The sequence below is a fragment of the Delphinus delphis genome, chromosome 11 (assembly GCF_949987515.2).
Source record: "Delphinus delphis chromosome 11, mDelDel1.2, whole genome shotgun sequence".
NCBI lineage: Eukaryota > Metazoa > Chordata > Mammalia > Artiodactyla > Delphinidae > Delphinus > Delphinus delphis.
In genome coordinates, this window is record NC_082693.1 from 55,079,067 (window position 1) to 55,106,557 (window position 27,491).

The 27,491-nt window shown below is 33.8% G+C and overlaps 1 protein-coding gene across 6 annotated transcripts in view; it reads left to right on the forward strand.

The window, feature by feature from the left end:
• CPSF6 (cleavage and polyadenylation specific factor 6) overlaps positions 1 to 26,555 on the forward strand; it is a 33,608-nt gene extending 7,053 nt beyond the window's left edge. Inside the window, exons 2-12 of one of the 6 annotated variants that reach the window (XR_009521227.2) lie at positions 884 to 1,093; positions 2,743 to 2,846; positions 7,332 to 7,477; positions 8,375 to 8,548; positions 8,678 to 8,788; positions 9,241 to 9,745; positions 11,852 to 11,967; positions 12,463 to 12,616; positions 14,895 to 15,087; positions 15,168 to 15,243; positions 15,630 to 21,683. Coding sequence is in view for 5 of the 6 variants with exons in the window: in XM_060025197.1 (XP_059881180.1) it covers positions 884 to 1,093; positions 2,743 to 2,846; positions 7,332 to 7,477; positions 8,375 to 8,548; positions 8,678 to 8,788; positions 9,241 to 9,745; positions 11,852 to 11,967; positions 12,463 to 12,616; positions 14,895 to 15,084 (1,710 nt within the window). In the remaining variant the exon portion in view is untranslated. The other 5 variants (XM_060025197.1, XM_060025200.2, XM_060025198.2 and 2 more) reach the window with 5 other exon arrangements.
• The last annotated feature ends 936 nt before the right edge of the window (positions 26,556 to 27,491 follow it).

A 27,491-nucleotide genomic window follows, 5' to 3' on the forward strand; every position in this document is an offset into this window, starting at 1 on the left:
TCGAACCCTATTTTTCCATTTTTCTCCTGTTCACATATTTGCTTTTTTTTCGTTTACCTCTTACTTGCATATCACTTGGGCATGTAAGTGGCATCTACTAGCATTGCTTTAATTCTGCTGCTGACAATGGCAAAGCTTTACTAGATCCTTGTTCGTATCCCATTTCTCTTGGCTATGTAGATATCTTTTGCCAATTGACTAAGAAGTCAGGTAAGCATTAACTCTTTGTTGACGGAGAATAATGAAACTATTAATAGATACTAATTTGGATAGTTTAACCTGTGTTTTATTTATTGTTTCTCTTTCCCCTGTTCATTTGTTGTGACATACGGAATCATTTACATACTCACATTTCTTTATCCCTTTCCTATGGCTTAGCTCACTATGCTTTTTCTAAAACTAATAGCTTTCAGAGTTGGGAAGCAAGATACTGAATACCAAAGAAAACAATAGTTGTATTTTTCTGTTAAATATTAAAATATTTGTAATGGCTCTGATTTTTGTGATATTTTTGTGTCAAAAAAATGTAAGCCCATCTATTTGTATTCATGTGTTGTTTTAGAGTATTTTATTTCCATGGAAAGTTTTTTATTATTACTTTATTTTGTCTACATGTTATTCTATTCCTAGAGGAATGTTATTTCCTGTATTATAATAAATATCGGTGGGAAAATAGGATTGATTGTATAGAAATTCGCTTTATAGGCACTGTTCAAGAAGAATACGTCTGTGGCATAAAGTGAAAAGATTTGTACTGAGATCTTTGGCTGTTTCTGTCTTCTACCAAATGTTTAAAACAAAATAGTTGAATGAATTTGCATTCAAATCTGTTTAGTAGTAGTCTGACTATTGTATAATCTAGAGCATTATTTCTGTATCTCAGGAAGCTGAATATGGTGGGCATGATCAGATAGATTTGTATGATGATGTCATCTCTCCATCTGCAAATAATGGAGATGCCCCAGAAGATCGGGATTACATGGATACTCTCCCACCAACTGTTGGTGATGATGTGGGTAAAGGAGCAGCACCAAATGTTGTCTATACATATACTGGAAAGAGAATTGCATTATATATTGGAAATCTAACATGGGTAAGTGACTTAACATATGAATAAAAGCATAGGTGCTTGATTTCAAACTGCTTCAGTAGTTGGTTTTCTCCAGTTTTATAAAATAAGAATTTGAAGTTACTAGATTGGTTCTACATGCTTCCTTATGCAACAAGGAGGGAAATACAAGTACCTTTAAAATATCGTAAATTCCAAATCTTCTAGTTCTGAATTTTGTAGACATTCAACTTGTTTTGGTAGAGATTCCAGTTAAATATAGTTCGATTTTATCTTCAAATCAATTCTTTTTATTTTACTACTCCTACACTTCAGCTATCCCAGTTTTACAAAGAAAAATGCTCACATAAAGGTCTCAAACCGAGATTCGGAAGTGCAGGAGAGAAACACAGTACACCTCCTGGTTTTAAGAGTTTTCATTATCTAAATCATACTACAGACGTGTTGAGTTTCATTTTTGCTCATAAATTTGAAATCTGATTTATGGAAATGCTGCTATGTACATTGTATTTTAATTTGGGTTATTTATGAGACTGTAGGATTATTATTGGTTGGGAGTTTCATTAGCTGGATGTTCAGTGTTATCTATATTTTATTAGTATTAAATCTTAAATATTTACTAAAATAGTTCTATAGAATTTTTGAATCTCTACTTAGAAGCATTTGTTACACATAATTGAAAAATTTTTAGTTGTCTAGAAATCAAAACTTGTTACTGTTCCATTTCCTTAATAGCATTTTATTTTTAAATGTTTACATTTTTAAAAAACTAATTGATCTATCTCCCACTACCCAGTCTGAAGAAATTTTTTTTTTTAAGTTTTTTGGGTTTTTTTTTTTTTTGATGTGGACCATTTTTAAAGTCTTTATTGAATTTGTTACAGTATTGCTTCTGTTTTATGTTTTGGTTTTTTGGCTCTGAGGCATGTGGGATCTTAGTTCTCCAACCAGGGATTGAACCCACACCGCCTGCATTGGAAGGCAAAGTTTTAACCACTGGACCGCCAGGGAAGCCCCTGAGCAATTTTTAAATATTGGAGACAGTAGCAATGTAGTTATGAAGAGTATGGTTGCTAAGTAAGCCTCTGAATCTTAGTTTTTACATACGTTAGTTTTATAACCTTGGAAAAGCTCTTTAACCTCTCTATAACCTCTCTATCCCATGTGTAAAATGGGAGTGATATAGGACTTTTATGTTTTAAGAATTAAATAGTTGATATAAAGTACATGGTAGGTACTCAGTACATGTTAGATGTTTTGTTTTGTTTTTTTCCATCTTGCATTGAAACATAAGATGGAGTTTATTTCCCCAAATAATTTCCTTTAAGGAAAGGAAGTGACAAGTGACATTGGTTTTATTGAAAATTTAAAGTTGTAGCAGTTTGAAAGCTGGAAGAGACCAAAAACTCATTAAGAGTTTAAAAAAAAAAAAAATCTATGTTCTCTCTAAGGGTATGTAGCTTCTAATTTCCAAAACTCTTATCAAGGGATAAAATTATATCCTCAGGTGCTTTTGTGCTATTTAAAAATTGAAGGCTGACTGGCAGTAATTGTACTTAATTTGCACTGAGCTTTTTCTCTTGTTTATCCTGAGTTTACCCTTAAAAAATAAATGGAAACAATAAAAATCTTGGATATGTTTTGATGGTTAATGAGGGGGAAATATCTTGCAGTGGACAACAGATGAAGACTTAACTGAAGCAGTTCATTCTTTGGGCGTAAATGATATTTTGGAGATAAAATTTTTTGAAAATCGGGCAAATGGCCAGTCAAAGGGGTAAGAATTTTGTTTTAATTCTTTTTTTTCCCTAATGGAAGTTAGTAGCTAGTGATTACAATTTTGGGGGTAACTTTCCTTGAAGTTAATGCTAACTACACATGTGTAGGATGTTTTATTTCTACATTGTCAGGAGGTTCTTGGACAAAGATTCATACTCATTTCATGTATCCTGTGATCTACCTCACTAAAACTAGTGGAGCTGGGAGTGTAGATAGATTAGGTCTCTTTTCCAGTTTTCCTGAATTTTCTCCATCTATGGTTGAAATGATTTTTGAAATGACAGTTTGAAGAAGCATTGCTATCCCTGTAATTAAGGGATAGTGGAAGATGGGCAACTGAAGAATAATGTAACATGGATGTTTTGCTTTATTTTTTTAAACTATTAAACTACACAAATGAGGTAGGATCATTACGGGATCATTATAAAATACAGATGTCGAAACGTAAGAAAATAAAAAGCCACAATCTCATCATCCATAGATGATCGCTCTTGACATTTTAGTGAACATACTTTCAGGTTTTTAAATTTTCACTGCAAAAACAATAGGATTACAACTCAGGTTTTATAATGTATTTGATACACGGAGTAAAACAAATATTTAACACTTAAACATACATCTTCCCTAATGTATTAAGTTCTTTCCATCATACCTTGTATGCTACTGTAATTTATTTTACCATTCTAATTTTTGGTTATTTGGGTTTCCAGTTTTTGCCTATTATAAATAATGTTGTGGCAGGCTTCATTTTATATAAATCTTTAGGTTCAGATTTTTGACTTTTTAAAAGGTAATTTGCTAGATGCAGAATAATAAAGAAAAAATATGCTTAATGTACTTACTTTATATTGTTTAATATGCCAGTTTTCAGTAACTAGGAATATTTTCAAAATGCGTACAGAGTCTGACTGCTTTTCATGAACTTCACTTCTACTACCTGATCCGAGCCACTGTTCTCTCTTACTTGAATTTCTGTAATAGCCTCTTATGTGGTGTTCCTGCCTTCACTCTGATTCTCTACAGTCTATATACATGACACATAGCAGAAGTTGAAAAAAAGTGACATCAATATTTGCCTGCTCAGAATCTTCTAATGGTTATCTATTTTATTCAGAGTAAAACCCAGAATCTTCACTGTGGCCTACAAGGCACTAAGACCAGTTTCCCCACTACCTCTCTGACCTCATCTCCTACTACTCTTTGCCTTCCCTATGCTGCTTCAGCCACATTAGTCTCTGATGTTCCTCAAACACATTGCTACTTAAGACCTTTACACTGTTTCTTCTTTTTGGTTTATTTTTTCCCAAAATGTCAACATTTGGGATCTTTCACTTCATTCAGGATTTTGCTTGAGTTCCCTTCCCTGGCCACCCTATGCAAGACCTTCTGCCCCCATCACTGTTTCCTTGTTTTAGTTTTTCTTATGATGTATTTTACTCGTTTATTGTCTTGTCTCCTACTAGGTTTAGATTGTAACCTCCATAAGAGCTTGGCTCACTGTTGTATCCCTAACCCTAGAATGGTGCCTGGGATATAGGAGGTGGTGCTCAATAAATGTTTGTTAAATTAGTGAATTAATTAAATTATTTCTAAATGTTGTGACCCAAGATAATCTTGAATCAGACAGCAGACTTTTTTGACCAAGGATCTAGTTTTTTTTTTTTTTTTTGTGGTACGCGGGCCTCTCACTGTGTGGCCTCTCCCGTTGCGGAGCACAGGCTCCGGATGTGCAGGCTCAGCGGCCATGGCCCACAGGCCCAGCTGCTCCGCGGCATGTGGGATCTTCCCAGACCGGGGCACGAACCCGTGTCCCCTGCATCAGCAGGCGGACTCTCAACCACTGCACCACCAGGAACCCCAAGGATCTAGTTTTTTTTTTTTTTTTTTTTTTTGCGGTACGCAGACCTCTCACTGTTGTGGCCTATCGCGTTGCAGAGCACAGGCTCAGCAGCCATGGCTCACGGGCCCAGCCACTCCGCAACATGTGGGATCTTCCCGGACCGGGGCACGAACCCATGTCCCCTGCATCTGCAGGCGGACTCTCAACCACTGTGCCACCAGGGAAGCCCCAAGGATCTAGTTTTTTAAAAAATATTTATTTATTAATTTTGGCTGTGCTGGGTCTTAGTTGTGACATGTGGAATCTTCGTTGCAGCATGCAGACTCAGTTGCAGTAGGCAGCTTCTTAGTTGCGACATGGAGGCTTCTTAGTTGCGGCGTGCGTGTGGGATCTAGTTCCCCCACTAGGGATCGAACCTGGGTCCCCTGCATTGGGAGCACGGACTCTTATTCAGTGGGCCACCGGGGAAGTCCCAAAGGACAATTTTGAATACCAGGGAGAAAAGGCTCCTAAGAGTCCTTCTGAGAATAATTTAGAATATTGTATACCTGTGAGTTGACGCTCATTCATTTTTTTTTTTTCTATTTTAACTTTATTTTTCCTAGTGAGATATAATTCACATACTATAAAATTCATCATTATAAAGTCTTCAAATCAGTGGGTTTTAGTTTATTTATAAAGTTATACAACCATTACCACTGTCTAATTCCAGAATATTTAATCACCCCCAAAGGAAATCCCATATGCATTAGCAATCTGTCTCTGGATTTGCCTATTCTGAAATGGTATCATAAAGAATGTGGTCCCATGTGACTAGCGTCTTACACTTAGCATAATGTTTTCAGGGTTCATCATGTTGTAGCATGTGTCAGTACTTAATTTCTTTTTATAGCTAAATAATATTCCACCATGTGGATACACCACATTTTAAAAATCCCATCCCATCATTTGGTGGACATTTGGGTGGTTTCCATTTTTGCTATTATGAATAAGACCCCTATGAATATTCATATACCAGTTTTTGCATGAGCATATATTTTCTTTTTTTTTTAAGGAAATTGTTTCTTTCATCTAAATAGGTTACACTGTTATTATATCTTCTACCACTGCTACTACTTGATTAAATAGCTTGAATTTGGGGCTGTTTTATAAAATGTTAATTTTGAAAAATAATTTTGTATTTTTAAACACTAGATAGATTATCATAAGCAAAGTGAGCTACTCATACTTTGAGAAGCACATGGAGATGAGATCTGACTGTGGAAACTGTGTACTAAGCATCCCATTTCTTCTTCATTCTAAGGTGCAAATTCTCTGGGAGCCAACAATAGGTTAAATTGCACTATTAACTTTTTTTGTCTTGTTTGGGGGGAAGTTTATTATTGGTCCAATACATTATACCTGATTTATATATGTTAATTGTGTAAACAGGGAACTCTGTAATAATACTGGTAAATAATAACATCAGCATAGCATGTGAAAAAAAAGATAGGTTACACTGTAGTCCCCATATGATTTGGCACTGTTCCAGAACCACCCTTTCATATAGACAGACAAATATTTAGTGAAAGAAGTTAAATTTATAAATATTTATAGTTTCCTTTTTTTTCTTATAAATTATGCCCCTGTGAATATTCATGTACCAATTTATGTGAACATGTATTTGCAATTCTGTTAGGTACACGTATACACGAGGAGATTTATTTTTCTGCCATGAGGCTTGCAGGATCTCAGTTCTCCAACCAGCGATTGAACCTGGGCCACGGCAATGAAACCACCAGGGAACTCCCAGGAGAGAAGATTTATTGGATTGTATTTTTAACTCTGTATTTAACCTTTTAAGGAGCTGCTGGGATGTTTGTCAAAGTGGCTGCACTACTTTACATTTTCCATCAGTGTATGTGGGTTCTAGTTTTCTCCACATCCTCACCAGCACTTGTTAATTGTCTTTTTGGTTAGTGAATGTGAAGTGGTATCATTGTGGTTTTAATTTACATTTCCCTGTTGGCTAATGATATTGAGCATCTTTTCATGGTGACATTATTCATAATAATGAAAAAAGTGGAAACAACCCAAATGTCTGTCAATTTTTGGGAAATGTGGTATATCCATATAATGAAATATTATTCAGCCATGAAAAGGAATTAAGCACTGACACATGCTACAACATGCATAAACCTTGAAAACATTACGCTTAGTGGAAAAAGCCAATCACAAAAGACCACATACTGTATAGTTCCATTTATATGAAGTGTCCAGAATAGGCAAATCTGTAGGGACAGAATGTGGATTAGTGATTCATTAGGGTTGGAGGATGGGAAGAAATGGAGTGACAGCTAACAGTTATGGGGAGTTTTTTGAGTGATGAAAATTGTTTTTAAAATTGATTGTGGTGATGTTTGTAAAATTCTGAATATGCTAAAAAAAATAAACCACTGAATTCTATACACTTAAAGTGAGTAGGTAGTATGATGTGTTGTTATTAAAAAAAGTTAAAGATCAAAGTGTGAGCTTTGTATATTTCTAAGAAATATTTTCCGTTTTCTTAGGTAAAATTAAATTCAGACCATTTCCTTTTTAATAAGAGTAATAACAGTTAATCCCTCCTCACTTTCTACCCACACCCCTTTAAACATCTTTTAGGTTTGCCCTTGTTGGTGTTGGATCTGAAGCATCCTCAAAAAAGTTAATGGATCTGTTGCCTAAAAGAGAACTTCATGGTCAGAATCCTGTTGTAACTCCATGCAATAAACAGTTCCTGAGTCAATTTGAAATGCAGTCCAGGAAAAGTAAGCAACCCCTCAAAGGCTTTTATTAAAAGTTGTACATTTTAACTAATCTTGCTAGCATTTGTTAGATGTTATATTGGAGAAGTCATCTTAATATTTATAGTTAGTATTTAGTTCATTGGAGAATCCATTTTAGAAAGTCCATGCTTTGAATTTGATTTAAATTACCGATTATGACTGGTCCCGTGTACTGGGAACCTACTCCCGTTTTTCTCTAGATGTCACAGACCCAGCATTATACAACAGTGTGCAAGTTCTGTAGCCCTGTCATTCCCATCGTAAAAAAAGGAAGAAACTACATTCTAATCCTTAGATTGAAGGAAAGTTATGTGGGTGTCTGTTATGGTGGAGGAGGAACCATTGATAATCAGAAAGTATTTGTTGATTTTCTGCTTAGCACCAAGACCTTTCACTACTTAGTAAAGTGACTATAGAGAAGATTTGCCATTATACACTTACAAATGTTATCACTTAAAGAGATAAATGGATGATCAGGCAATTAACAGAAATTCAAGTGGTTGTTTCAATGTTCTAGCACTTAACACTCAACTGACGAATGTTACAAAATTTAAATGATTTATACTTACTGACATTTAGATTTCTGTTGGAGAATTTTGGTCTTGGCCGCTGCAGAGTACTGGTTTTTTGAAAGTAACTCATGTTTGCTTATTGGAAATACATTTAAGCCTGGATCTTTTGAGGCTTCAAAAGAGCTTAAATAGATATGAATGTTTTCCTAAACTGGTACTTCTCATGTAGTTTGGACAGGCCCAAGGCATCTGCAAGTTAGTATATAGTGTAAATGAACTTTGAAATAGAGTTGTTTCTGATATCTAACAGTGGTTATGTATCAGCTATTTTAATAAATGCTATTTATGAGTATTTGGATATTTGCAGCTACACAGTCAGGACAAATGTCTGGGGAAGGTAAAGCTGGTCCTCCGGGAGGCAGTTCACGTGCAGCCTTTCCACAAGGTGGTAGAGGACGGGCCCGTTTTCCAGGGGCTGTTCCTGGTGGGGACAGATTTCCTGGGCCAGCAGGACCAGGAGGGCCACCTCCACCTTTTCCAGGTAAAATTTTTCTTAAATTACCATGGATAAAATGTGTCTACCTAATACCTCTTTTCCTTTTCTCTCTTTTTCAAGTAATGCATTATTAATGTGACTTACTCTCCTTGTTATGCTATTTTTGGAATCCAGGAAATTTGATCAAGCATCTTGTTAAAGGAACTCGGCCTTTGTTCCTGGAAACTAGGATTCCATGGCATATGGGGCACAGCATAGAGGAAATACCCATTTTTGGCCTAAAAGGTCTTTATTTTTCTCCAAACTTGCTTGACTTATATATAGAATATTTACATCCGTCTTATTTTCTTACCTCTTAAAAAATCCTTTCAAGACCATTTTTCCTTGTTTCACTTTCTAGCTTGGCATCAGAGTAGACTATAAGGTGGGTGATTTCACTGTAAGAAGTGTGTGTACGCTGAAAGATGGAAACTATCTCTAAGCAATGTAATCTATTAAAGTTTTTGTTTCAGTAGTTTTTCTTAAGCATAAATTGAGCTAGCTAAATGTGTAAGGATAAACTTCACCTTTGTAATTGTTAGTGTAGCATTTACCATATGGGTTGCATTTAAAGAGAAAGAGTCTTGGTCTATGAGTTACGCTTTAAAAGTATAATTTTGGCGTGAAGACAAACTGCCTTATTGAAGTGTTTTTTTCTCTCTCTCTCTCTCTCTCTCTCTCTCCCCTTTATTCTATAGCTGGACAGACTCCACCACGTCCACCCTTAGGTCCTCCAGGCCCACCCGGTCCACCAGGTCCTCCACCTCCTGGTCAGGTTCTGCCTCCTCCTTTAGCTGGGCCTCCTAATCGAGGAGATCGCCCTCCACCACCAGTTCTTTTTCCTGGACAACCTTTTGGGCAGCCTCCATTGGGTCCGCTTCCTCCTGGGCCTCCACCTCCAGTTCCAGGCTACGGCCCCCCTCCTGGTCCACCACCTCCACAACAGGGACCACCTCCACCTCCAGGCCCCTTTCCACCTCGCCCACCTGGCCCTCTTGGGCCACCCCTTACACTCGCTCCTCCTCCGCATCTTCCTGGACCACCTCCAGGTGCCCCACCACCAGCTCCACATGTGAACCCCGCTTTCTTTCCTCCACCAACTAACAGCGGCATGCCTACATCAGATAGCCGGGGTCCACCACCAACGGATCCATATGGCCGGCCTCCACCATATGATAGGGGTGACTATGGGCCTCCTGGAAGGTAAGTTAGTATGTATCTATAAAAGTAGACTTGGTGTATTTGATCTGCAAAAGGTATTTTTCTCTGTCAGTGAAGTTTTAAAAAAATCATGACCTTTTCTCCAGGTACATAATTTTTTGTATTGTTTTCTCTTAGAAGAAGCAGTGTGATATGGTGAAAAACATACTGAACGGGGTTGGGAATAATCCAGCTCTGCCACTTATACAGCCATGTGATTTTAGGGCAAGTCACTTTGTTTTCATCATTTTTAAGTTAAAAGAGGTTAATAAAGATAATTTAAGCGAGCAAATGGGATCCTTAAGCTATTTTCAAGGTTTTAAAGTCAATCTCATTTACCATTGATGACATTACATAGAATGCTAAAGTTTCTTCATTGGTTTAGGAATTAGGTCAGTTTATTAGATAGGTACTATTGATTATCTCATGCTTATCAGGAGTCCTGAGTAGCAGAATTACTAACTTTTAATTAAAATGGGAACATTAAATAATTTACAAGCATATTTGGGTAGACAAAGACTTGTAAAATACAGACTTTATGGAAATTAAAATGATTAATGGCAATCCTTAGAAAAAAGCTGCATGGAAGTCACGGTGGAACTAAGTGATCCCTAAGCCCCCTTTCAAAATACTTTTAAAGCTATCCATACTCAAATCATAATCTGGAGATTAATCTCTAAGAACTACTTGAATTTGCCCCGTTCAGTTTCTTTTGAGTTTATCATTTGATTTTATATTCTTTAACTATCACTGTTGAATGACTTTGTATTTTGTTTTGTCTGACAGTGTTCTGCAGGGATGGATTTGAGCATCTGCCTAATTCCATACAGTTGCACAGGGCCAGGGAAATAAATTTGATGTTGTAAACAAAGTCTCCTGACAGTTATTTACCATAGAGCTTGTGTCTTTATGTGACTGCCAAAATTGCTTCGTTTTCTTTTGAAAAACGTTATAACTAGGAAGGTAGCACAACTTTTCTCCTGTTCAGCTTAATTTCAGTGAGCAACTACCTATTAAGTGTCCACTCGGTGTATAGGGGTGGGTTAGGTGGTTTGGTTTGACAGTTTAAAATTTGAATCTCATGTCTTTTTTCTAACATAATAGAATTTCTACAGTGTCAGTTTTTCTTAAAATACATTTGTGTATATATTTTTAGTTATTATTGAGTAATTTTTAATTGAAAATTGGAGAAAACTGATTATCTTGCGTGGGTTTTTTTTTTTTTAGGGGATCAGATGGGTATGAGTCACAGAAATTAATTGAAATCATACATGGATTTTGAACAACTTGTGATTTGGTTGGGCTGTTTATAAAGTTTTGGGAATAACAATAATACCTTATAAACATGAAGAAGGTTATATGAGCTGTTTCCTCATTTCATTAGAATGAACTGCTACTGCTTACCTCAGTTCAACATCCTACCTAATAACTAATAACTAAGATGGCAAAAAGTTTACCTTTTCCTATACTGCACGTGCAGTCACAATTTTTAAAGTTGTCCAGCAGCTTTAGAAAATCTTGGGATTTTACTGTTTTTTTCCAACAAATATTTACAGGTACTGAGTGCCTTTTATTTGCCAGATATCCTTCTAGGGATTCAGTGGCAAACAAGATAAGTCTAAAGTCTTCTCCCTCCTGAAATTTTATTAGTCCAACAGACATTTATTATCCTTCTCTTATGAATTGGGCCTTGGCACCTAGGGGATCCAAATATAAATGAAACCAAATTCCATCCCTTGATAGTGTAGGGTTGTATTTTTTGCAGTCAGGATTTTTTGTTTAGATATACATATGTGTTGGGACATCAGAACAATTTATTATATCTGTTTTTGTATGACTCTGAAAAATAGTATATTATACTTATGTAAGTACAGAATTTCTGGCCTCCAGAAAGATGAGGTTTCTAAGTTGCTACTTTATTTCAGCTGAAAGATAAGGGAATTTTGCTTAGACCTTCTCTTCGTAGGAAAAAGATCACATTTCAATCTGAAAAAGTAACTATTAGCTCTAAGGCACTTGTCAAAAGCAATTATTTGAATTGCTTTACACTATTGTGACTAATTTAGAAAATCTTTTGAGTATGATTTAAGGTTTATTTCGATTTTACAGGGAAATGGATACTGCAAGAACACCATTGAGTGAAGCTGAGTTTGAAGAAATCATGAATAGAAATAGGGCAATCTCAAGCAGTGCTATTTCAAGAGCTGTGTCTGATGCCAGTGCTGGTTTGTATATTTCTTTCTGTATTAACATTTCTTATTTATGTTATTAGGAATGACCTAAAAAGTACAGTCTTGAAGATGGGTCATCTACATGTAGTAGTTATTTTTATATTTACAAATCATTACCTATACTTTATTTAAAAGGCATTGAAGGGAACTGTATGTCACAGTGTAGTGGAAAAACTCCTAATTTAAAAATTTTAGGTGTAAATTTAAATATTAGCCCTGACATTTAATGGCTCAGGGACCTTAAGGCAGCTCATTTATTCTCATATTTACTAAATGATTATGTGTTTCACACAGCTATAATAGTAACAAGTGGTGTTAACTTCATGTACATTAAAGCCTTTCAGAATGGTGAAACTCTGAGAAAAATTAAGACATCTTCTGTAGTGATTTTAAAGTGCATTCCTTTTGTAAAATGGTTGCCCCAAATGGTTTGGTGGTATTTTGAAAACAAAATTTATTTGACTTCGGCCCCTCTCCTTCCACTCACAGGTGATTATGGGAGTGCTATTGAGACATTGGTAACTGCAATTTCTTTAATTAAACAATCCAAAGTATCTGCTGATGATCGTTGCAAAGTTCTTATTAGCTCTTTGCAAGATTGCCTTCATGGAATTGAATCCAAGTCTTATGGTTCTGGATCAAGGTAAAACTTTCCTGTCTCATGTCTGTTTAAAACTGCTGCTTTGCAAATAGAAAAAATACTGTGTTTGGGACTTTATAGGACTTTGATTTTACTTATTACTGTTTACTTAGCAGCTAGTGTGATCTTGTTATTGTTTTTGTTTAAACCCTAAATCAAATGTTAGATGTTTGTTTGCTTAAAACCCTTCAGTGGCTTCCAGTTATTCTTAGAATAAGACTGTAAATATTGAAGTGCTGTGTGATATAGTTCTACCTATCTTTTCAGCCTCACTGTGTACCTCTCCTCTGGCTCACTGTTCTCTCGCCACATTGGTCTCCCTTTTCTTCTTGACACATCAAGCACTTGCCCACCTCACTGTTTTGTTTTTTGCGGTACGCGGACCTCTCACTGTTGTGGCTTCTCCCGTTGTGGAGCACAGGCTGCGGACGTGCAGGCTCAGTGGCCATGGCTCACAGGCCCAGCCGCTCCGCGGCATGTGGGATCTTCCTGGACTGGGGCACAAACCCATGTCCCCTGTATCGGCAGGCAGACTCAACCACTGCGCCACCAGGGAAGCCGCACCTCACTGTTTTTGTACTTGGTATTTATGCCCACCTTGCTGTTTTTGTACTTCGTATTTCTTCTGCTGGGAGTCCCTTTTCCCTGGCTCTAATAGCTGGCTCCTTATCCTTCATGCCTCAACTCAATCTAACTTGCTAAGAGGGGTCTTCTCTCAGGTTATTCTGTCATGTTCATTCTGTTTATTTTTCATAATACTTACTACAGTCTATTCTTATTTGTTACTAATGCACATTTTTTTTCACTAGAACACATCGAAAGATGGAAAGGACCTTACCTGTCTTGTTCGCTACAATATTTGTAATGATGAAACAGTGCTTGGTACAGATTGGGTGCTAAATAAATATTTCTTGAACAAAGGAGTTAATAATCTATTTCTTAGTATTTTTATTTTGATTAGGCAGTTCCTTTTTTTGGCATTACTGCTAACCTTGAAATTTTACATATTTTCAAAAGGTAGATCTTTAACCTTGACATGATACTTTCAGGTCTTTAGTGTACTTTATCTAGTGGTAGAGTTGTCTTCATTAAGTTAGGAAAAGAGAGCTTGTCTTTGTCATAGTCCACAACTTTATGATTATTACCTTTTTGACCTAGTATAAAGATGTTTGGACCTGAACACATTTGTTACAGCTGAAGACCGTATCTTATATAGTCTTCTTTTAATTATTTAAGTCCAGAATAATAACTTCTACTTTAATCACAGGCTTAACACTTAATAATGTTTGCTAAGTTGAGCTGTCTGGTGCAGAAATACAAAATAGAGATTAAACTAATAGCCAGTTGTTATTTCCTTGTTGTGAATTTCAGAATTTAGAATAGTAGGATTTCTGAGATACATACTCTGGTTAAAGTACCTGTTTTTTGTTGTTGTTTTTAAAGGCAGTTCATGAAACATTTCTCTTTATTAAATAAAAATGAGAATAGTATCTCAGTCTTTTCTGGTGGTCATGTTTACTAAGTTTCTTCTCTGCTTCCCACCATGCCCCTCAGCACCACCACCCCCCAAGCATACCTACGAATATATTTCATTAGGAAGTTTCTTAGTGGGGTAACACTAATGATGAACCATATTTTGGCTAGTTTTAAATGTAAAATTGATATTTACATATAGGTTTAGGTAACATGTATTAATGGGTGGTAGTTTTATGTATTTAAGTCTCATTATATATTGAGTGATTTCATGAATTTTGTGTCTAAAAAACTACCTTCTGTATGTTCTTTAGCTTGAAACACAAGTCCTTTGAAATTTTCTCTCCTTTACCTTTCTGCTTTTCATTCAGTAAATACTACATGTCTGTTTTAGGCTGCTAGTTATAATAGATGTAATAGATGATATGGTGTATTGCCATGGTGTGTCTGGTTCCCAATTTTTATTTATTTGGCTGCGCCGGGTCTTAGTTGCGGCACATGCGATTTTTAGTTGTGGCATTCGGGATCTAGTTCCCTGACCAGGGATCAAACCCAGGACCCCCCTGCATTGGGAGCGAGGAGTCTTAACCGTTGGACCACCAGGGAAGTCCCGGGTGAATGTTTTTAAAAATGGGGTTTCTAGTTCATGCTTGTACGTGAGTAAATCATTATTGGCAGTTCAGGATATTTTAGTTTAAATTAGATTTATAAGTTATTTTTTGCCGTAGGTATTTTTAAACACCAAAATATTGAATATCTTTTTAAGCTATCTAATTATGGAGAGCATTAATCCAGTAATTTCTTTTAGAAGACGTGAACGATCAAGAGAAAGGGATCATAGTAGATCACGAGAAAAGAGTCGGCGTCATAAATCCCGCAGTAGAGATCGTCATGATGATTATTACAGAGAGAGAAGCAGAGAACGAGAGAGACACCGGGACCGGGACCGGGACCGCGATCGAGAGCGCGACCGAGAGCGCGAGTATCGTCATCGTTAGAAGGTGGGTATTCCTTGTTCCTGTTGTATTTAACATATGTATTATTAATAGTAATTATAACTCCGAGGCTATTGTTTATGCAGTATATACCCACATTTTACATGGTTCAACTACTTGTTCTGAATTTAATCTTCTGGAAACATCTGAGATAAATGACAGGTGAGTAATAACAGGTAAACATTTTGACCTCTTATCCTTAAATATTGTGTTGCTTGCTTGAGCTACAGCTTTTAGGTTTCAGGTTGTTAATGGTCCTAAGAAATAATCAAGAGGACTCATTGTCTACTTCTAAAAATCTAAAAATTGGAATTCTCTTAATCACATACATAGTTTTCATGTGATTTAAAATATAAAATATAGGGAGTTAATTCATACTATATATAGTATGCTTGGACTTCAAAAAATAAAGTTTCTTTCCTTGAACTAACTTTATTTATCCCTAAAAATTTTAAAGAAAATCTGACAGTATAATAGTTTATAATACAGGAAGAATATAGGAGGGTGGTTTCTCAGCATTGAGAAAAACTTTTTTTTTTTTTTTTTAGAAGACACTTTTCCTGCCATCTGGGTTTTGTTTTTAAAAGAAAAGAAACAGTATTCTTTAATTTGCAAAGAAGATAAGAAAGTTACTCAATTAAAATGGATTCAGGGTATTCCATATAGAGAATTTTAAATTGTACCAAATCATACATCCCAGGTTAGAATAACCTTGAAATAATTTTCTTTGATGTTTCATTCATAAACCATAATCATTGTGTCTTTTTTTTCTGTATTTTAAAACTATTGTGTACATTTTTCATAAAGCGGGAAGAGTTGTCTGTTTATACTTCATTTTCACGTGTAATTTTATTTTTATATTTGTGAACAGCGTTTATTCATGTGAAAAGTGGGGAGAGGGCACTATAAGGCTTGTGCATGTGACACAAAGGTTATTCTGTAAACAGATTTTTTTTTCTTCATATGTTGGTGGCATATCCAAAATAAATTAGGCTAAAACAAACCCCTTATTGGTAATTACTCTTTACATGATTATTTTCCATAAAATAAAATTGGGAAATATTGAAAATTCAATTATGGTAATTGTTAGTATTTAAATTGTTATGGGCAAAATTAAAGGATTGTATGTAATTCTGTGACAAAATAACAGTTTCTTTAGATATATTTTAGCAAACGAGATCCTTTTTAAGTAATATTACTTAGAAAATAAGCATGTAAGTCTTATTTTTATGGTACACAAATAACCTATTACATTATACAGTTTTAAGGGCTTTTTGAAGTAAAAAGGCAAGTTTTAATACTTTTCCATGCATTTTGAATATATATCAAAACCTTAATTTTAAAATAGTTCTCCATGTACTGTATTATAGAACTTAACATAAATAATTCTCAAAACATTATTTTAATATGAGGCAAAACTTCTTATTTTTAAAACTAAGCTTATTGAAATTGATACTGTTTTTGGATGTAAGAACTGAATGTTGTATCATGTAAGACTAAATACTAAATTTTAAAGATGTAGCCCTCTGCCTCTCCCACTCCCGCCCACCCCACCCCCCAGTTATAGATCTGATCCCATCTTATGAAAAAATTCTCAGTGCCCATCAGTGCTTAAGGTGAATTGTGGCCAACTTAGGGAAATGTTTAACGTATATCAGCCATTTCATTTAAAGTAAGGTACAGGTCCTTCAATTTATATTTTTATTTAGACTTTGTCAGTTATCAACAAGCTTCTAGTTACTGAAGTCATGATAATGGAACTTGCATACATTTTCAGTCATCTCCAAGATTGGATATGCCCATCAAGGGCATTCTGAGCCAGTTTATACCCAAAGTTAATTAACAAGTCTTCTTAATGGTTTTAGCATAGTTAAGTAAACTCCTTCTGAAAGGTCCATTGTTAATTTTAAATACTTTGAATTAACATTACATTCCGGTAATGGGTACACGTAACTATATCATGGTTTGAGTTTCATTACGTTCAGACATTAACTATGAATTCCTAACTTGCAAACTATTGTTGACATTTTTTCTTAATCACTGATGTGTACCATACCAAAATTCCCATGTTTTGTTTGTGCATTAATCAGAATTGAGTTGTAATATTGTTATGTGCCTTCATCCAAGCAAAATTTTACATAAGCATTTCCAGTGCAAAAAATTCTGTTATCCTGGAATATTGTACCTTTGCTATACCAAACAGTATTTATTGTGAACATAGATGTGAATAAATGGGTAGGGACTGGGATTAAATATATCTGAGTGAAAAACTTTTTGAGCAAATAAAAAATATCTGCACATTTAATCACCATCATAATGAGGTCTATTGACCTTTTTTAGAAGTTTTAAAATATGAGTCCTTTTGAACTTTCATGTAAATCTTAAATGGACTGAATGGAATAAGAGTAACTTGGAAGCTAAAGTGAATGTCAGTAGTAAGTCTGTATGCAAATAAAACAATAATGTAATCTATTATTAAAGTGATGATGAATGGCTAAAAGGGCAAGTTCTTAATTTAACTGGAAACTTAAATGATGTTGGCAAGCTGTTAATGTCTGTCCCATCTTAATTTTTTTGTGTGTTTGAACTGTTGGTAATGTTAATTGCATTCTCTCATTTAAAAAATGTATTAGTTTTTCTAAAAGCATTGAATATCTAAGTTCAAATATATAATATTTTAATGGGAATATCGGTATTGTAAATTTCAGCATGTAAATATATTGTGCTTCATATTCTGTAATTTCTGCCTCTATTCTCAGACCACTCTGAGCAAAACAAAAGTAGTTCAGTGTTTTAAGATTATATGCTTTTTACAGAAATAATTTTGTTTTCATAGTTGTTTTCTTTTGTGTTCCTCTTATTACTTGCTGGGAACAACCCTACTCAGCGATTTCTGTTAACAGTTCCACTTTTCTTTGTATACTGAAGAGTAATGAACTGAAATTATTTTTTTAAATACTCTATTCATGCTTTTCCTCTCTCTGACACATGATGTTTACATTCTCAAATCATTATCCATTCCTTTGATTAGATTTTAAGCATCATATACGGGCTATAGGTTAAGTAACTATACTTTCCTTTGCTGTATGATTACTTTTCTCCTTTCACAAATACCATGATCTTAGATTTTGTTGTCATTGCACAAGATTTAGGGTGTTTTGCATTCCTTATTCAATTTATAGCTTTGCATTAATTTGGCAGGGGGAAGCCAAAAGAATCAAAAGTTCTTGCGTAAATGTTAAGATGCTTTTATCTCCTCAAGAGTTAATGTTACTTCGAGTCTTATGTGAAAATTAAATTCTTCTAATCATCTGATGAATGATACGGGTGGTAATGAGATTTAAAAATTATTTCTGCAACTCTTAAGTCATCTGAGATCTAATACTGTCCAGCCCTGTGTTTATTGTTTCCCCATATACCCTAACCGCTTCATCTGGATATGCCAGCTTTCATTATTTTCACTCTAATTTTCCTTGCTTTTAGTATTATTTGCAAAACCTGCCTGACTACACAGTTATGTTAATTAAAGTGAGAAGAGGGTAAAAAGTGATCCTAGAATGGATGTATAGTGTGTGTTTTGCTCACTGTGGTTTAAGAATATGGTTTTGTTTACAAATGATTAATGTTCCCTGTTTAAAAAATAAAAATCAGTGCCAATGTGAGTCACCTTGATCTCTCACCTTCATCTCAGTGTGAAACTTACTACCATTGTTCTAGTTTGTAAATTAGATTGTTTTGAATAAATAATGATTTGAATGAATAGTTAGCATTGTTTAAAGGAAATCTAATAACCAAAAAAGGAGTAAGGGTGTCATAAATGCTGTCCAAATTTACTACTTTGCCTTGGTGGTAGCATGTTTTAACTCTCACAGTGAAATCTAAATCACACAGCAGCTTATTTTGAAATGTCCATTTTGTCAGATTTTTTGGGCAAAGCTGGGTATTCTTTAACTGTGAAGTTTATTTCTACTATTTAGTGAACTGCCTAGAGCAACAATCCTGTATATGTTTTATAGTGTAATGAAATGCGTTAGTTAAAATGAGGTAAGTACTATCTGCAGAGATGCAAAGATGAAAGTACGAAATGTTTTGGTAGTAGGGAGTTTTTTGTAAACATCTACAACAAACAGGATTTTGTAATATGTTCTAGTCAATGCAAGAAGGGATTTTGATTTTAAAGAGTTCACTTGTATTTAGATACTTCTAGTTCTTTTGCCCACTTCATCTCCTTTCCTCTCATTAAGAAAAAAGTGAATTTTATTATACTGCATTAATAAAAGTATATCTCTAAAATTATATTAGAATCCTTCTTATTCAGTGTATTAATGTGAAAACCTGTAAAAGATCCATATCTAATATATATTTGAATCTTCTACCTGAAAGGTGAATTAACTGATACCAGTAAATTTGCTTGGATAAGTTTTCTAATAGGAACACTTGTAATTTGAGTTGTTAGTATTGACTTGATCTTGCACTATCTCAAAATGCAGGTGCTTCTCTGTATTGAAATTTTAACTTAGTGCTCACTTTATATACTTCATTAAAGAGCCATAGATTCCATCTGTCTTAGTTTTTTTAACAACTGCTTACATAGATCTTCCTTCTATAACTGATAGCTAAAGCAAGAAATTGTGTGGCTTTGACATTACAGATTTGACCACATGGTATTCTGAAAACATGACCGTTGAATGTATTTGTCACTTTAAGCTTCTTTTTGATATCTGTGTTTATGTAGATTTCTACTTAGAAACTTGAGACTATAATATGGAATTGGGTTATTGGAAATGGGTTGTATTGCCTTCAAATTTGCTTTTTCTTTTTTCTTTTTTGAGATTGTAAAATTTTGTATTTCCAAATGGATAAATGTAAAGTGTTTAGAAATAGAAATAAAAGCTGTCAGATTATCCCCCAGATTTTGTCTGTATGGTGAAAATTAGAGACTTATTAATAGTAAAGATCTATCTATAAGACAAAAGATAAGTGCATTCATCCTAAAGATACGTGTTGTAATTTCACAATAGGATTCTCTACCTAAAAAATAGTAAAAATTCTCCATTAGAGTGATACAAAATTGCAGAGTATGCCATGTTTTTTGGAAGGGTTGGGTATTTTTGTTTTGCTCACTGTGACTTAATTTTTCCCTCTTATTTAAATCCCTTCCAGCATGATAAAATAACTAGGGAGATAAACATCTTTTTGCAATAAGATTTATGAATTTCCCATTAATCTATTTTTTCAGATTAGAACATATGCCTTGTCTCTCTTTAATACTTCAATACCAGTTTTTTTACGTATATTGCAAAGTAGTAAAGATAAAATGTGTGAAGCTACCTTTCTAGATTTTTTCCATGAAATAATTCCACCAAAAGCTTTATCAGCATAAGATAAAATATATGAAAGGTAACATTAGAAATGGCTTAAGTATCTATTTGAAAAATATGGGCAAATTAAAAACTATTTAAAAGTCCAGGATTATAACATCTGCTTTTTCATTTTGTAGTTGTAAAATTTAAGTTTTTACTGCTAGGCAATGTGAATGCGTATGTGTACTGATGCTCTTAAGATGCTTACACCCTAATTGAGGAGGAAAGGACATAGAAGAAGATTTATAGTTGTGACAGAATATTAATTACTCTTAATTGTAGAGCAAAAAGTATTTTTCAGTTACTTTTATGGAATACTATCACTAAACATTGTGCCCTTTTGCCTCTTACATCATATTATTGAAACACTCTCTTGGAATTTATATTTTAAATATCTGGTGTTTCAAGTGATCACTTATATCCACGTTACTTGAATGTTTCTTTTGTGAACCTCTACCTGAAGTTTGCACATTTATGTACTCCTGAAACTTTAGGTTATCTCATTTATTGGGGTTTTATTTCTTTATGTGAGTTTTCAATGAAATTTATCATTGTAGATTCCCATTTAGCTTGTTTCGGCTTAGTTTATATATTTACATTAGATATTTCAGTGTAGGTGGAATAGAGGGACAGTAATGTTATAAATTTGTATATGTCTAAAGATTTGTACGTGGATGTCATATTTATTTAAATGTGCATACTGAGCTTATATTTATAAATTTTGTAACATGGAGGACCGTTTGATTTATAACATTTGCAGAAGTTCCTGTATGTCAAATAAATACAACTAATCTGTAAAATAATTTATTGCATTTATATTCAGTTCTCATTTAATTGTTTATGAGTTATATAGAATTTATGTGGGTGAATAATATTTACATTAAAATCATCCAAGTGTTTTTCCATTTATTTTTGTAGTACGCATACTTTAGAAAATGACTTATAAATGTTTCCATCTTCACAGAAACAGTAGCTGCTACATTTTCATTTCCGTTTCAGTCATTAAATTTATAAGGCAATAATATTTAAGAAGAATGAAATCAGAATGTCTCAGTTTTAATCACATACATTTGGGAGCCTTTCTCCATCACAAAGGCAGCTACTGTTTCAGTTAATTCTTATTTTGTGTTAGAATACATAACAGTGAAGTAGATGCACGACTTGTGTATGTATAGTTAAGCCAGCATTTTTCTGTGTATTATGGGGAATAGCAAAATCTACATCATAAATTTTGACACATTACAGCTGAAGGAAGAGGAACACCTTCCAAGACAAAACAGTCTTCATGGGGGAAAAATGACGCTTGTCCAGCAGTTTGCTTCTTGTGATTGAACTGAACCTGTAAGGATTCATGGATAAAATGAACAGGAATAGATCTGAATAAAGCAAATCTGCATAAATGGTAACCAGTAGCTCTACTTTTATTTTTTATGTTGCTTACCTGTTTTATTTGAAGGAAACCTGTGTGATTTAAAAAGTTATAGCTTTTGCAACTTTATTACTGGTTATATACATTTGGCCATTATAATGTGCAAGCAATTGGAAAAAAACGTCAAGTAAATGCTTGTTTTATAGTAGTTTGTTCTTGTTAAAAATGTTCATACGATAATGTCTGTAAACAGCACCACTTTGATTACAATAGATGTAGTGTTGTAATAAACTGTTTAATGGGGCTGATGTGTAAAGCTGTTCAAGTTATTTGATGTTTACACCTCAGGGAAAGTCTTGTGTTCAGCAATATCTAAAGATAATGTTACTATGACATTTATACTGTCCTTTAAAAAAACATTGCAATAGCATTTTTGGATATGCATCAATCTAATCTTGCGTTCAGTGAATTAAACATACTAATTAAGTGTCTCTTGCCCTTGATTTTGATATTAGAATAGGTGATTACATGGGTATTTAATATTTCTATATTCTGCTTTTCTAGCTGTTTTTACCTAGTTAAGCTTGTGACTTTGCTGAATGGTATGTAAACTTGTAAAAACTGAAATTTCACAACATAACAACCCAGTCATTGTGTTAGGGGTCAACAAAGATTTTGTGGTTTTAACATTTTAGTAAAAACCCACACGTGATTTGCTACAGTAATGCAGCTTAATTACAACACAGGTGTACTGAAACGCTTAATTGTAAACTGCTAGCATTGAAGAAATATTTTGACAGTTCTGATTTGATGTGGCAGTTATTAACTATTTTATATTGATAGTGCTTATGGTTTATTGTTGAAGCCATGGGCAACGTAAATATAGGCAGCCGTGCAGCAGACAAATGTGAGTAAAGAAAGCCTTAGTTTTATTTTCCAGTTACAGGAAATAGATTTCTGAAGGGTGTGATGTTTATTAACATTGGGTTGTATTCTCCTATATGTGTAATAGGAGATTATAGGTGTACCGATCTCCACAGTTTAAGGAGTTCTGTGTATCCATGCAACCTATTAATTCATGCTAAAGTTAACCTAATCAAAGATTTTTTTCAAACCTGCCTTGCATATAAGCCCACATTAAAAGCACCTGGCTAGCATGTGTTCTTAATTGTAAAATTAGCATAGGCAGAGTGTCAATTTGATTAGACATTTTTATAGAAAGTTCATTCTGAATCATTACTTCAGAAATTTGAGTTAAAATCCTTAAGCAAGTTAATATGTTTTTTAATGTTTTTAAAATCTGATTATCTTTGAGAGATCTTCTGATAATACACTTCCTTTTTTTTCTTTTTTTAAACGTATAGCCAAATTTTAGGACGTTGCTTGTTTAGGCACCCTAAATATTATGTAAGTGCAACCTTAGAAGCCCTCCAGAGAACTGCAGTTCTTTACTTTCATGTTGTCCACCATCATACCAGTTCTTGCAGAATTAGCTGTTTTAAATTATCCATATTATTGCCAGCTTTATTTTTAAAACATTTTGTGGTTAGAGTATTTGTGCATGGAATCATTGGTGTTTGTCAGAACTGTTTGCTCTCAGAAATGATTTTTTAAGTGTTCTATCTTGTTGAAAATGCAGTTGCCTTTTTAACATTTGAGAGTTGTATCAAAATCAGTTTTCTTGCTTTGTGTATAGATGTTGTTAGTTTTATTTCTTAGATTTTTTTTATATTACAATGCTGTAATGCGAAGAAGTATGGACATAAATATATTACAAGGGAATTAGTTAATAGTAAGCTTAAAAGGTAAGTAAATGTCCATAAGGATACAATTTTCTCTGAACAATTTAAAAATGGGATCATAAAAATCTTAACTGTGCTTGAACTTGAAATGAAAACTGGAAATTTTGTACTAATTAAATCCTTCATTTACCTTTTCATTTTTTTTTTTTTTTTTTTAATCAGTGGAACCCTTTAATTGCTCATACTATATCACTCTTCTCCCTACTTGGCTGATCTCATTACGTGACTTTTGTTGCAGACAATGTGAGTGTACTAGAATTGTTTGCTGTTAGTGTATTATAAATGTTATCAGAAGGGAATAACTTTTTGATTTGACCAGTTTTTGCCAAGTCTTTCTCTATCTGATACATGAATATATAGCAATGAAGGTGAAAATGCAAGCTATGTTTTATTCTTCATATCCCTTTTTTTTTAATGGGCTGATGTTATTTGAAAATTTTTTTAAATGTTTAAAAACAATCCAAAGAGAGAAATCTCTACATAGACACCAAAAAAAGAGTCCCAGAGATCTTTTCATTTCTTCTTAATAATAATTATAGTGGATATGAAAACAAAACTGAATTTAATTTTAAACCATAGCACTTGTTAGTGCTATGCCATCACATTCCTTTCAGCCAGTAAAGTTATGAATGAGTGATGCAGCGCCTGAATGGTATTGCTTTTGAAGCAGTACTTTGAATTGAATGTGCTGCTTTTGGTTAATGGACATAGGTTTTGGAAAGGATATTCCAGTATAAATTTATAAGTATTTATTTTGTCAATTTTTATAAGCAAGATTCGGAGTAAGTTACAGTGGCTAATGATCATAGTTTAGCCCATTTACCTAGAATATTCTTAAGCAGTTAACTACAATTTGGAGTTCACAAAAAACTTATAGATTGTAGCTTAAGGTATTACTTTCAGTTAATTCTCCTGTGGAGAATATTGCTTTGTTTTCTACTAGTTTAAGGTCAGTTCTTAAAATAAACATGGAGATTTTAATGAATGTTGTATAACATTTTGTAGTGAGGGGGAAAATTTGTTGGAAGGGTAAAGACTTTCTTTCCCTTATGTATTTAAATGTGCCAATAACCTAAATACATACTGTTTTATACAATGAGATGCTACTACAAGACTTTCTGTTGGCGCGCTCTGACATTTTGGTTTTCATACCTGAATGATCATTGCGTTTTCTGTATCTTGTAAGATGGCTTCACTTTTGTGTTTTAAGCTTCAGCTTGTTATTTTAAGAGGAAGTTTATGTTCTGTTTCTTTACTGAGAATACAGTATTGAGATCCTAGCTGTTTTACAGATAACTGCCTTTTAAATTTTATTCATTAAGTTCATTTGCATCCCATAGCCATCTGTAATATTTCCCATAGTTGTATGTACTTTAAGTGCACGCTTACCCATTGTACACATTAGACATTTTTGTGCTAAAATATATTAAGTGGGATTTTTGTAGCAAAGTATTTTTCTGTTTTTACAGTGTGTGTGTGTGTTGTTTTTTACGTTAACCTTCAGTTTAAACACTGGTGTATTTTATTTTTTAGCAACTTGACTCTTAGAAGCCTTAGACTAATTTTTTAATAAATATTCAACCAAAAATTATAAATTTATTAAGATGTGGCCTTACATATAGCATTCCTTATGTTTGTAATGTGAGATTTTTGATTTAGAGAACTCAAAAGATTCAGGATTAAAGTATCTTATTGTAAGTTGAAATAGAAAATGTGTTAAAATGTCTAAAATGTCTAGGCTTCTGGGAGGAAGTTCTTATACTCTTCTTTCTTGGTATTAGAAAGAAGCAATATGAATTTCTATGAATATTCAAAATATTCAGGCAGTTGTATCTTGTTCAGATTGATTTAGGTTTGTCTTAACCAATTTCTTTAAAATTTCAGGTTGTTGGCATTCACTCTGAGTATGCAGCTACCATGGTTTTTGTATGGGACATATAAACACTTGGTTAGGTATAGACAGATGTTAATATTTTAAAGACTTCCTGCTATATTAATTAGCATATTGTAATGGAAGTTTTTTAAAATGTTAGGTGGAGTTTAATTGAAGTCACACAAATCTTGAAATGGTATCTGCAGATAATAAATACTACGGAGAGTTTTTCCTGTGGGAGTATCCTAAAACTCCGCCATGGGTGTAAATGTTTTACATTAATTTCATAATTGGACAGACCCTGCATTTAGTGAAAACATTTCATTTTGAAGATGTGTTCTTTTTGTCTCATTGTTACTGCGTAACACTTCTCAGCATTCTTTCTGTAAGTTAAATTATTTTAAAATGGTGAATTCGTGTTTATTTTTTTACTTTGAAAATTGTAGTACTCAGGTGGTATTTAATGGGAAAGGATCCTTTGGGGTAAATCATAATGTATTCTAAGGAATGCATCTATAACATTGACTTTAGCCTTAAAGAAAGGTCTATTATTCCTTCTTCCTCTTCATTCCATGGTATATTAGCAAAGTAGTTTACAGCCTTGTACAGCCTTACAAAGTTGTTTTACAATTTTTAATCGAAAGCCCTTAACAAAAAACTGTATCATATTACCAGTATACATGCATTACTGAACCATGGTTTGTAAATAATTTGACTAATACCAGAAGGCCAAAGAAAGTCTTAAAATTTTAGCTATTGACTCTATGGTGACTTCACAATAAGATTTCTGTGCAAAAGGTAAGGTGATATTTGATCAAATAAACATCTTTTTGGTGTCCCTGAGAAGTAGACTTCCATATTCGCTTCTATTAAAAAGCTTATCCCATTTTATTAAAATGTTTGTAATTGCAATTTTGTGTTTAATGTTTACTTTCTGTCTTTTCTTTCTTTAGCATTTAGGTGACTGTTCAGCAGTTTGCTATATGGCCATTGTTGGCCTTTAAACTGCACTAGTAATGAGCATGGTATTTATCTTGTATTGAAAATAAAACACAGTTTTTATAATACTTTGCAGTTTGTCTTGTTTGTTTGATTTATAATTTTTTAACCATTGTGTATGGTGTGAATAATTCATATCTAATTGCAATATGCAGTATAACAGAAATTGTACTGTTTGTATTTTATCTTTAAACCAGCCTCCTAGATACTGGTCATTTTCTTTTGTATTGGCCTTTTGATGGTCTTTAAAGCAGATGATATGTGACTAAATTAGGATTTAGAAACCTAAAAGATTTCTAGGCTGCTTTATTTTTAAGTCTAAAATTCAGAAAATGTTTGTCTAATTTTAGAGGATTATTAACCTTACTAGACTTTAATCAAGTAAAAATGTTTCTAGGTTGCAGCAAAAATATTTCATACTAGCTTTGAAGTAATAGAGTACTTTTTAAACAGTAACAAATTATGATTTCAATAAAGATTTGTGTGCCAGGTGTTAAATCAGACCCCAGATTTCTCATCTGTAGGATTCAGTCTATGTTGAAGGTAGCAATTCTGAACAATTGAAATAACGATATAAGAAATAAATGACCATTACTAGGATCACTTTCTGCGACCCCATTAAAATTGTGCTTGAGGTTTTATTAGTTTCCCTAATATTCTTTTTTACATGTTTACATTTTAAAGAGGATTGTGTTCATTGATCCTCACTTGCATTGAGTTAATTGAGTCTCTTGAAGAGTATTTGAAAGAAAAGATTATTGGGAACATCTTTTAATCAGGTGCTACACAAAACTTAATAGGAGTCAGTCAAGGCCTGATTTAGTGAAAGAGGGAGCTTTTTAATAAAGGATTTGTAAGGGAATTCCTTGGCGGTCCAGTGCTTAAGACTCGGAACTTCCACTGCAGGGGCACAGGTTCGATCCCTGGGCAGGGAACTAAGATCCCTGCAAGCTATGTGGTGCGACCAAATAATAATAATAATAATAAAGGATTCATAGACAGAA